Source organism: Rhinoraja longicauda, chromosome 30 (genome assembly GCF_053455715.1).
Source record: "Rhinoraja longicauda isolate Sanriku21f chromosome 30, sRhiLon1.1, whole genome shotgun sequence".
Classification (NCBI taxonomy): Eukaryota; Metazoa; Chordata; class Chondrichthyes; order Rajiformes; family Arhynchobatidae; genus Rhinoraja; species Rhinoraja longicauda.
Window position 1 is genome coordinate 10,530,559 of NC_135982.1, and position 12,266 is coordinate 10,542,824.

Genomic DNA, 12,266 nt, shown 5'->3' on the forward strand with positions numbered 1-12,266 from the left:
GAGGACTCCAGATGGATAGTTTTTCTGAAAAATCTCATTCCATTGACTTAGATAGCTCACTGCAATAATCTGGAATGTATCTAATCCACTTGCCTACTGAAGAAGCGCAGATTTTCAATTTGCATGCACCAAGATAGTTTTAGATGGAGAAATTGCTATACTGTAAAATAGTCACATATAGAATGCCTTACAATAGTTCAGTTACATTTAGAATGCCTATAAGAGCGCTTAATTCGTGTCCGTTTTCCCCACCCTCCATTTTTGTGGATGGATAAGTATTTCTGCCATTCTGTCTCTTTGCTTGTCTGGGTGCATGACCCAAGGCAAACGTACCTTGTTTTATTGCTAATCCCTCCACCACTACTCAACTGCCTACGATGATTTAGCTGAAATAAGACTTTATTGTATTTGAACATATGGATCTTAGTAATGCATTACCAATTATGATGCTCTAAGCTAGATTGTTGTTCAAGCATGATTTAGTATTATACCAATGTTCCCTTATGGTTGTTAGTTTGATACATTCTTTCACATTTCTCGTACCTTTTGTTTTCTCTCACGTTGTTGCATATCTCTTGTTTTCCCATTTGCTTAATGTCTTTATTCTTTTCCTCGTCTCTTAATGCAAGTAATTCCAATCTATCTGCACACACAGAAGAACCCAGCAGTTCAACGCACTGACAGAACGGATAGCTAACTTTAAGAAAGAGACATTGTAAAAGAACATGGAAAATATAACTAGGTTTAAATAAAAATGAGCCATTAGAATCATAGAGGATTAAAGGAATCCAACAGCACAGTGTAAAGGAAGACAGACTTTGAGAAAATAAAAATAGCCCATATCTGCATTCAGGACTTTATACCAGTGGCCAAAAGTGTGGAAACAAAGAGAAAAAGCAAGGGACAGAAAAAACAACTGAAAATGAGAGAACGATACATGTTAGTTATGATATGGTATTGAGTTAATGGAGTAAGAACTTCATATTTATATTTGATGTAAGGAAAAACTAAATAGAAGCAGGAGTAGGGCATGTGAACCTTCAAACCTATTTCTCTATTCAAGTGGTCCTCCATCGTGGTGGAAGATGAGAGGAATTGTGTTTCGCTCAAGATTCCAGCATCTGCAAAGTGCTTGAGGAACTTAGCTGGTTAGGTAGCATCTGTGGAGGGAATGGACAGCTACCATTTCAGGTCAGGACCCTTCTTCAGTATGGGATGAACTTAGCAGGTTAGGCAGCATCTGTGGAAGGAATGGACCAATGGCAGTTTGGGTCAGGACCTTCACACTGAAGAAGGGTCCCAACCCGAACCGCCGCCACACAACATGACACAGCGAGAATGACACGGTGGCGCAGCGGTAGATTTGATGCCTTACAGCACCAGAGACGCAAGTTCGATCCTGACGGGTGCTGTCTGTACTGAGTTTGTATGTTCTCCCCGTGACTAAGTGGCTTTCCCCTGGGTTTCCTCCCACACACTAAAGATGTACAGATTTGTAGGTTAATTGGCTTCGGTAAAAACTTGTAAATTGTCCCTAGTGTGTAAGATAGTGCTAGTATGTATGGAGATCACTGATCGGCACGGACTCGGTGGGCCAAAGGGCCTGATTCCATTCTCTATATCTAAACAAACGTAAGGTTGGAGAATTGACTGGGTAGTAGTTGGTAATCGCTCTTTAGCGGGAATGTAAGTTGGAGGTCATAGTTTCAGGACAAGGACTCATCCTATAAGATGGATTCGGGAAAGAAAAGAGAAATGAGAAATTTAATATGAACCCGTGTGGCATTAAAAGTATTGTCTAAAACGTTTCACTTGGGGGATGGTAGGTAAAAAGAATGATCTGTCAGAGGAGATAGTTGAAGCAGATATTATAATAGCATTTAAAAGACACTTGGACAGGTAAATGGATAGGAGAATTTTAGAGGGAGATAGGTCAAATGTGGGCAAGTGGGACTAGCTTAGATGGGGCATCTTGGTCAGCATGGATGAATTAGGCTGAAGGGTCTGTTTCCATCCTGTATAACTGTAAGACTAAGTCATGTTTGATCAACGTGTTGGAGCTCTTTGAAGCAGCACGTGCTGTGGGTCACGTAGAACTGGTGGATGTAATATATGCATATTTGCAGAAAATATTTGTGAAATAGGTGTGACATCAAAATGTATTGTCTAAAATAAAAGCTCAGTGAGTGGGATATAGTGTTGAGGATGGTAGATTGACCAATGTGAAACCGAATAGGCATCAATGGAGTTGATGTTAGCACAGTGAATCTGGTGGCTTGCCACAGGGGCTGGTACTGGCACTTCAAAGTTTCTTTCGTTTATGTAAGCAACTGGAATAAGAACACCAAAGGTATGGCCACTAAGTTTGCCGATAACACGGCGATAGATAAAAGTGTACATTGTGAAGAGGACATTAAGTGGCTTCTAAGGGATATGGCTAGGTGGAGTAAGTGAGCAGAGTTGTCAAATGGAGTATAATGTGGGAACATATGAAACTGGACATTTGACCCTAGAGAAAAAAAGAAAAAGAAACATTATTTGAACAAAAAATGCGGCAGGTACCCAAAATATAAAATAAAACAGAAAATGCTCAGAGTACTCAATAATGACAAAGTTTTTTGAGCTGAAACGTTAACTCCCTTTCTCTTACCAGTGACACCCTAACCTGCTAAGCATTGCCTGTATTTGTAAGGGGATTTAGATAAAGATAAGATGTTTCTTTTGCTATCAGACGGTTATGAGTCTGGGATGTTATAGTTTTATAAAATATTGTTTAGGCCTCTCCTGGAGTACTGTGAGCAGTTCTGGTCACCAGACTACAAGAAATAAGCGTAGAGATTCACTGAAATATTGCCTTGCTGGGGCATTGCGGAGATGAAGGGAGACAGGGTGGACTGAGTTTGTTTTCCCTGGAGCAGAAGAGGCTGAGGGGGGACCTGATAGGAGTGTATAAAATTATGAGGGGAGTAGATAGTAAAAACCTTTTTCCTATTGTAGGTGGGGCACAAAGACAAGAGTGCATAGGTTTTAAGTGAAATGTAGGAGGTTTAGAAGGGATCGGCAGGGGAATTTGTGGAGGTGATTAGAATCTGACTGAAGAGGTGTTGAAAAGACAGGTTCTTGCACAAGATTAAAGAAGCATCCGTTCACGTACTTGAATCTGCAAGGCATAGGAAACAGTCGACCCAGCACAGGTAAATGGAATTAGTGTAGGTCGGTACAAGTCAGCACGGATATGATTGACTGAAGGGCCTGTTTCCACAATGTGCAGCTCAAAGCCTCTGTGTCTTTGGAACCTGCTTCCTCAAGCAATGGTGAAAGCAGTCATTTTGAATATTTTTGAGACAATGGTAAATCAATTCTTAATAAGCAATGGAATGAAAGAATGCCACAAGGAAGCATAAATTTGGTTGCTGTCTAATCAGACGTGATTATACTGAATGACAGAGCTGGCCTGATTAGCCACATGACCATGTTCCTGGTTTCGATGAAAGGGCATTGACCTGGAAATTTAACTCTGTTTCTCCCTCTACAGATCTTGCCTAAGTTGCTGACTATTTCCACCATTTTCAGTTTTTTCTTTCAAATGTCACATTTGCTCAGAAATTTGATCAGTCCAAGTCAGCAAACTAGTGCTACATTTGCTCCTGTGCACTGAGACACAGTCATGATCACTGTCAATTTGTGGTGTGTGTGAATAATGCATTGTTTCCCTTGGCAATGCACAGTTCACAATGAGCGGTAATTCAATAGCGTGCACCTGCCAATCTGTTTATATACAACTTGTATCTTCAGAGCTTTAGCTGGATAGGGCAGCTGTCTACAAAACCCCAGCACTGCTGGAAACAATTGTGAAGGCTTCTGTCAAAACGTCTACAAAGCCCTGCCCTGCCCTGCCCATGTTATGTTATGTTGACCTGAACTTCTATCTTTTTCTATATTTATCACAAAGGTGAAAGGAGGAACCACAAGCTCTGCACCAGTGGACCAGAAAATGTATCCCCCACCCTCTCCCACAAGCTCCCCTCCTCTCCCAAATCTAAATTGTGTACAAAGTAGAAGCCAAAAGTGATTCACCCCACAGCCGAGAGCACGAGGAAGAAATTCTATGAGCTCATTCAGCGTCTTGCATACAATCAATGTACACATGCACACAAGAAGGGGGATGAAAATGGGAGATGTTATCCCACTTTCCTATCGTACACACTAGGGGCAATTTACAGAAGCTAGTTAGCCTACAAACCTGCCAGTCTTTGAAATATGAGAGGAAACCGGAGCACCCGGAGAAAACCCACTCAGTCTCAGGTAGAACGTACAAACTCCACACAGACAGCATCTGTGGTCAGGATCAAACCCGCTGTGAGTCAGCAGCTCTGCCACTGTGCTTTTCAACTTACAACTAATCTGGAAAATAACCATGGCAATGCCAGGTGTTAATTTCAAAGCGTGATTTATATTAAGTTGCAATATTAGGTAATAATCCTGTAGTGATTTTATTCAGCTTCAAAGCGTGTCTGTTGTAACTATAAGCATTCAAAAGAACGTTATTTTAATCAAAATGAAAAATACGGAAAAAAATCATTATTTTCCCCCAATAGGATTGGACTGTGATATAGACATCCCAAAAACTATCCAAATAGTACGGAAACAAAGATCAGGAATGGTACAAACTGAGGCCCAGTATAAGTTCATATACATGGCTGTACAACAATATATTGAAACAGTTCAGAGAAGACTACAGGAAGAACAGGTAATTATCTAATTTATTATTCATTCAATGTCTGTAAACATATAATCACAAAGAGAATCCTTTCTCATTATTTGGAAAAACCTTTTAACCTTTTACAAAATAAACATAAACTACTATTTTTATTGAGCCCAGCACAAGCCTGCTATTCTTTTACGTCGAAAGCTTACATTTATACGAATTAATGTAATTTGAATCTTGCATGCAAAATTAATGGATTGGCGGGTACCTCATATTGTTTCATGGTGGCATTGTGGTTGCCTGAAATATAATTGTGTTATTAGTGAAGTTTTGCTTTCAAAGCTAATATGTTATCTACCTTAGATCTATAAATCTCTGCTCTTTCTGAACTGTGTCACAGTGGTAATCTGGGCAATTGGAACTGTCAACGGATACAGTATGATGAATGTTGTGTTCATTCTCTGCCTGAACTGTGTTTATCTGCTAAGTGCCCCTTTAACAAGAGTTATAATTAAATGCACTTTGATCTAAAATGGGATATCTGGGTGCAAAGTGGAGATTAAAATTGCAGAGTGCTATATAAAACAATAGTTGCAGTCCTAATGTTTAAAGTATCTGGGCATTGTTTGATCCAGAAAAACAAATCTAAGGACCGAGAGTATTCTAATATCCGATATCTTCCTACGGAGGTGAAGACCAAAAGACAAGCAGGCACATCTCGTGACTTTTCATTGTAAGTAATCTTGTGTTACCGCAGATTGAGGAGATACTGTATTATTTTATACACTGCTTAGAGTTTCCACTCTCTTACACTGAATAATTTTGCTCGCAACTGGCCAAACTTGTTGAAAATATTATAGAATTTCTATAGAATTTCTAGCACAAATGATGTTCTTATAAACCACTCTGTTCGCACACAGTACTTTTTACCTCGCTAGTGTCTAATGGTTTATTTTGAGCGAATCTGGTAGTTTATTGCTTTGTTATGATCACTTTCGAGATGTGAGACATATCCATAAAAATATTCATAGCATCTGTTCAAGTACATTTAGAGAGAGAGAATACCTTACAAATTACAGTCATTTTTTGTTGAGTTTGATTTATTATGTCAGTTGCATGGATGGTGCTAATAGAGCTGTGTGCTCACAGCGCCAAAGACCTGGGTTCAATCCTGATCTCAAATGCTGTCTGTATGGAGTTTGCACATTCTATTTATGACCACAAGGATTTCCTTCCGAGCTCCCGTTTCCTCCCACGTCCCAAAGACACGGATTTGTTAGGTCAGTTAGCCACTGTAAATTGTCCCGAGTGTGTAGGTGAGCATTTGAATCTGGGTGGGAACTTGATGTGAATGTCAAAAAAGGGATTATCAAATCTGGAAAAAAATCAAAAATTGGATTAGCTTATAGTGTAAAGGGGTGGTTTACAGTCAGCGCAGACTCAATGGATTAAAGGGCCTGTTAATAATAATAATAATAATGCATTACATTTGTATAGCGCTTTTCTAAAAACTCAAAGACGCTTTACAGGGTTTACTAAAACATAGAAAAAAATAAATAAATAAGTAAACGAACAGAAAAGGAAAAATAAGGTGAGGTGACGGTCAGTGGTTGAAGGCAGTGTTGAACAGGTGAGTCTTAAGTGATGTTTTGAATGTGGTGAGTGAGGAGGAGTCTCTGATGGTTTGAGGTAGTGAGTTCCAGAGGGTGGGAGCAACGATGGAGAAAGCCCTGTCCCCCCAGGATCTGAGTTTGGTCCGGATGGGGGGGACAGGAGGTTAGCAGCAGCAGAGCGGAGGGTACGGGTGGGAGTGTGTCTGTGGAGGAGGTCAGTCAGGTAGGATGGGGCCAGGTTATGGAGGGCTTTGTAGGTCATGAGGAGGATTTTTGTACCGGATTCTCTGGGGGATGGCGAGCCAATGGAGCTTGTAAAGGACAGGGGTGATATGGTCACGGGTCGGGGAGTGGGTGAGTAGACAGGCAGCGGAGTTCTGGATGTATTGGAGTTTTATTGGAGTTACCATGCTGTCCCTCTTTCAGTCTGTGTTAAAGAATTTGAAGTTACTATTATTTCCTTCATCCTCCGAAGGTCAAAAGAAGAATCATCCTGTCTTTATGAAAATTTAAACATCAAAACGTCTAAAGCATCAGGAGGCAGCAACCCAAAAAGATAAAAGCATCAAGTGGACTGGCTGCGTACGTATGATTATATACAGATTTTTGTAAAGAAATTGGCTACACATTCATTGGAGTATGAGCCACTGGTTTTACGGAGAGCGAGTTTCATTGCTGTCAGAGAAATTGAAGTTGAGCACAACAGTTGGCCAATCTTTACAAAAATCTTTGTGTTACTACTGGAGACTAAAAATAATGATTCCCCTCTTTTTCTTACACCAACAATGCACACTTTTTACGCGATTCTGTTGAATGCGTGTGGTCACTAATCTTGATGTAGGATGCTGTTCATCTGTCACGGTACATGTTTTGGATGGTGCATCAAATATCAGCTCTGCTGCTTTTCTCTCTTATCCCGTGTGGCGTTTGCTCTCTGGCTCTTCTTGTGGCTTTGCACACCTTTAACCCTCCTCACTGAATCATACACCTGACCTTCACCTTACTCCATGAAGGTAGGGTATGACCTTCAGTCTTCAGCCCATCCTCTCTCATTTCCCCATGGATAGACAATAGACAATAGGTGCAGGAGGAGGCCATTCGGCCCTTCGAGCCAGCACCGCCATTCAATGTGATCATGGCTGATCATTCTCAATCAGTACCCCGTTCCTGCCTTCTCCCCATACCCCCTGACTCCGCTATTCTTAAGAGCTCTATCTAGCTCTCTCTTGAATGCATTCAGAGAATTGGCCTCCACTGCCTTCTGAGGCAGAGAATTCCACAGATTCACAACTCTCTGACTGAAAAAGTTTTTCCTCATCTCAGTTCTAAATGGCCTACCCCTTATTCTTAAACTGTGGCCCCTGGTTCTGGACTCCCCCAACATTGGGAACATGTTGCCTGCCTCTAACGTGTTCAACCCCTTAATAATCTTATACGTTTCGATAAGATCTCCTCTCATCCTTCTAAATTGCAGTGTATTCCAGATCTGTTGCTGATCCTTCAGACTCTTTTCATACTGTAATCCTCATTCCCTTCTGCACTGTCCCGTGGGCACTCAGATCTCCCTGCCTTCACTCCACTACTATGCTGGTAAACTCTTCTATTACCTTCTATTATGTGGGTTAGAATCGTGTAAAGGGATATGGGCTGAATGCAGGCACATGCGACTAATCCAGAATGTAACTTTGGTCGGCATGAGCAAGTTGGGTTGAAGCATTTATGACTCCGTGACTCTGTTCTATTCCTTCTGAATTAATCCCTGAAAACGACCTGAGCACCTTCTATCATTCTCACCATGATATTCTCTTCTTGCTTTGGTTTCCTCATTCCTGATATTCAGCTGTCATCCCAACCTCGGGTGCTGTCTGTGTGGAGTTTGCACGGTCTCCCTGTGACCACGTGGGTTTCCTCCAGGTGCTTCGGTTTCTTCCCACATACTAAAGATGTGCGGGTTTCCGAAGCAGGCTGAGAGGTGACCTGATAACAGTATATAAGAGTATGAGACACATAGATAGGGTAGTTTAATTATTTTTCCCTGAGGTAAAGGTTTCCAAATCAAGAGTGCATAGATATATGGTGAGTAGGAGTTTTGAAGGAGTATGCTCACTTTACAGTCAGAATGGTTGATATCTAATTGTAGGTTAATTGTCTGCTGTAAAATTCCCCAAATGTGCGGGGAATGGATGTAAAAGTGGGATAACACAGAACTAGCGTGAATGGGTGATCGATGGTCGGCATGGACTGGGTGGGTAAATGGCCTGTTTCCACGCGGTATATCCAAGTACTAAAACTGCCGCTGATGGTATGACAAGAAAGGAGCTCCTGACATGACTTCCTGACCCGCTGAGTTACTCCAGCGTTTTGTGCCTATCTTCAGGTTAATCCAGCATCTGCCATTCCATCGTACACATCCTCTCTTTATCTGCCTGATCCATCACTTTCTGTTACACCACCATCTACCTACCGGCAGCAAGGGTTCAGCCCATTTCACACGAGCAAAATGCAACCCCCTCTGCACTATCTTGCAAGGCTTTGCTTATCCAGTTGATAATCAACTGGTTTCCTATGAATCATTCACACGATGCTAAATCTGGATCATTGCAATCCAGTTTGGCAGGGTCAAATCTGCATTGTGTAATGTTTAATGTCATCATCTATCTACACTGTATATTTACGGCATGCTGTTCCGTTTGTTGCTAGAAATGAGTGCTCTCAACTCATGCATAATATTGAAAGCACGTCAACATAAGAAACTCTAGCTCAATGCCAATAAATGGGGTGGTTTCTCTGAGCTTATTATGCCTTGGCTTAATCTTGCTTATTAATGTGTGGAATTTCCTTTTTTCCTTTTTTTAAGCACCTTCATCCAAACCAGTATAGCAATCAAATCAACTTCTACTTGAAGATATAAATGAACCCGGAACTATTTGTACAATTATAGAGCATATTTTGTAATTGCTCATATCAGAGGTGGTATATCCTGTTAACGATAAAATTTTTGATCATCTCATAAAAATTTGTAGAGCTGTTTGTCATCCGATTTATTGTTGGAATTGTTTTCTCAAACTCTAGTTTCTCCTACCATATAATTCAAACCTCAGCAATAACAAAGTGCCATAAGGGGTGGTATGGTGGCGCAGCGGTAGAGTTGCTGCCTTACAGTGCCAGAGAGCCGGGTTCGATCCTGACTACGGGTGCTGTCTGTACGGATATTGTACGTTCTCTCCGTGGCCGGAGGGTTTCCCCCAGGTGCTCTGGTTTCCTCCCACACTTCAAAAGGTGTTCAGGTTTGTTGGTTAATTGGCTTCGGTGAAGATTGTAAATTATCCCTATTGAGTAGGCTAGTGCTAGTGTACAGAGATTGCTGGTCAGTGTGAACTCGGTGGGCCGAAGGGCTGCATCTGTATCTCTAAACTAAACTAAACCAAACCAAACCACACCACATCATGTCTTTTTGTTTTGTTCTCTTCAGTATCTCTTCTGTTTACATAAAGCTTCGGCCTGCACCTGCATTGACGATTGTTCATCCCCAGCTTGTCTCTGGATCCCTGTGCTCTGCACTTCTGTGAACCAAATGCCTGAAGAAAACTGCCTTCCAGAAACTGTTTAATTTATTAAGTAGGCAAAATATTTTTTTAAATTATGCTGTTATTTGTCAGCCTGTATTTGGAAATGTATTTCTAAGTGCCTCTCCTTGGAATTGATAAATGGATGAGTTTAATTTTCCTTTGTTAAAATTTAATGATTATGCATTGCTTTCGGGGAGAAAAAGATAAATGTTTGACTTAGAAAACTATAAGCTCTTTTTTTTCATGTTATGTTCACCCTGGGTCTTTTTAAATATTAAAAAAAAAGATAAATTATTAACATTGCATTTTGCAAATGTATTTTAATATAAATGTTGTAAACAGCTGCTGTGCTGCTTGAGGTATTCTGGTGGTACCTGCCCATATAGCAACAATCCTGGCAGTAATGGATTCTGTAAACTCGGCAACAGTGCCTCAAGCAGGAATTATATGGTAGTGCAATCTCGACATGCAGTAGACAAAAATTGAAACCATCAGCCTGGAAACTGAAGGGCATTTGCTGTAGGCCAACATTTTGCTTGCAACAGGAATGCAAACAGTGGAATTAGTAGGACGACTAGGGTAGGGGAGGGGGGGGGGAGAGGGAATGCAGGGGTTACTTGAAATTAGAGAAATCAATATTCATACCTCTGGGTTGTAAACTGCCCAAGCAAAATATGAGGTGCTGTTCCTCCAATTTGCACGTGGCCTCACTCTGACAGTGGAGGAGGCCCGGGACAGAAAGGTCAGTGTGGGAATGGGAGGGGAAGTTAAAAGGTCTGGCAACCAGGAAATTGCATAGGCCAGGGCGGACTGAGCGTAGGTGTTCAGCGAAACTTTCTCCAGAGATACTACCTGACCCGCTGAGTTGCTCCAGCACTTTTCCTCTATCTTCGGTGATCAGTATTTGTTGGGCATTGGAAGGTGCGATGGTAAGGGCAGGATTAGGTTGAAGATTCAAGATGCTGGAATGTGGAGGAAAGAAACTTAATACTGGAGGAACTCAGCGAGTTGAATGGCAAATGTAGGATGAAAGAAATTGTCAACATTTTGGGTCGAGACCCGTTGAGATTCTCTAGCAGTATGTTTTGCTCAGGATTAATTCAGGTTGGACAATTGCCTGGGAGGGGGGTGGTCACACTGTATCCGTCCACCACGTCAGCAGGTGGGGAAAGTTGGGATAGAGTCAAGAACTTAGGGGAACCGGATGAGAACATTACATAAAGGAGACCTAACTAAAATAGGTTTTCAGCATTGGATTGAGAACTTCTCAGGTAGTCCCTGTTTATGTAATAAAAACAGAAAATGCTACAAACACTCAGGCTGTGGAAAAAGGATTACAATTGAAGACCCTTCATCAGAACTGGGAAGGAGAGGAAATACATTTGTTTTAAACTGTAGAGAGAATGGAGGGTGAATGGGGATGACAAAGAGAATTTCTCAGGCAGCTTGAAGCCAGATCTGTACTGGGGATAAACTATAAAATAGGTAATCTGGTGGATGGTTAATGGGGACATTTAGGGAGAGAGAACGCAGTCCTCTGTTCATTACAATAAAAAAACTCAGCGAGTTAGAATGTGGACAAAATAGTCCTGCAGTCCTGCACATTGCAACTTGTGGCATTCAATTGTCTTTGTTCTCACTGTGTGACTGCCCCCAATTCACAGCTTTTATGAGCAAAGAACTGTTCTCTATTTCTAACTGCGCGCATTAACCCATTGACCAAGTGACTTGTTTAGAACATATACCCAGGGGAATTCCAGCCTCCTTACCAGTGATGTATCAATGGTCTTAACCATCCCCTCCCTGAAAATCAGTCCCAATTTGTTGTGCCTCCTTCCCAGTTGAAGGACCTTTGTCATAAAATGTTAACTCTCTTCCTCCTCACACATATGTCATCTGATCTGATGAGTATTTTCACCATTTTCTGTTCTGATTTCTGCTTTTATTTTGGATTTCCAAACTCTGCAGATTTCCTCTTTAAGTAATGCCAAAGAAGACACAAGTTCACAAGCAATAGGAGCAGAATCAGGCCATTCGGCCCATCAAGTCTACTCCACCATTCAATCATGGCTGATCTTTCTTTCCCTCCTAACCCCATTCTCCCGCCTTCTCCCATCACCCCTGACACTCGTACTATTCAACAATCTATCACTGCCTTGAAAATATCCATTGACTTGGCCTCCACAGCCTTCTGTGGCAATGAATTCCACAGATTCACCACCCTCTGTTGTTCCACCAGATGACTGTTGTGTTGTACAAGCTTGTTGAGAATGATTGGCCAGTATTGCGTTCAGGTTGGGTGTACCTTTATAAAAACCCTACACCAGAACATCACTCCACTGAATACCACTATGTCCAAGCCTCCTCATGCATTAA

The 12,266-nt window shown here is 41.5% G+C and overlaps 1 protein-coding gene across 3 annotated transcripts in view; it reads left to right on the forward strand.

Annotated features, from left to right (window-relative positions):
• Nucleotides 1-10,459, forward strand: part of ptpn11b (protein tyrosine phosphatase non-receptor type 11b) — a 101,291-nt gene extending 90,832 nt beyond the window's left edge. For 2 of the 3 annotated variants that reach the window (XM_078425218.1, XM_078425219.1), the window contains 4 exons: nt 4,599-4,750; nt 5,344-5,441; nt 6,797-6,903; nt 9,794-10,459. In XM_078425218.1, coding sequence (XP_078281344.1) covers nt 4,599-4,750; nt 5,344-5,441; nt 6,797-6,881 — 335 coding nt within the window. In that variant the 3' untranslated portion in view covers nt 6,882-6,903; nt 9,794-10,459. The remainder of the gene's footprint in view (nt 1-4,598; nt 4,751-5,343; nt 5,442-6,796; nt 6,904-9,793) is intronic. The other variant, XR_013549162.1, reaches the window with a different exon arrangement.
• The last annotated feature ends 1,807 nt before the right edge of the window (nt 10,460-12,266 follow it).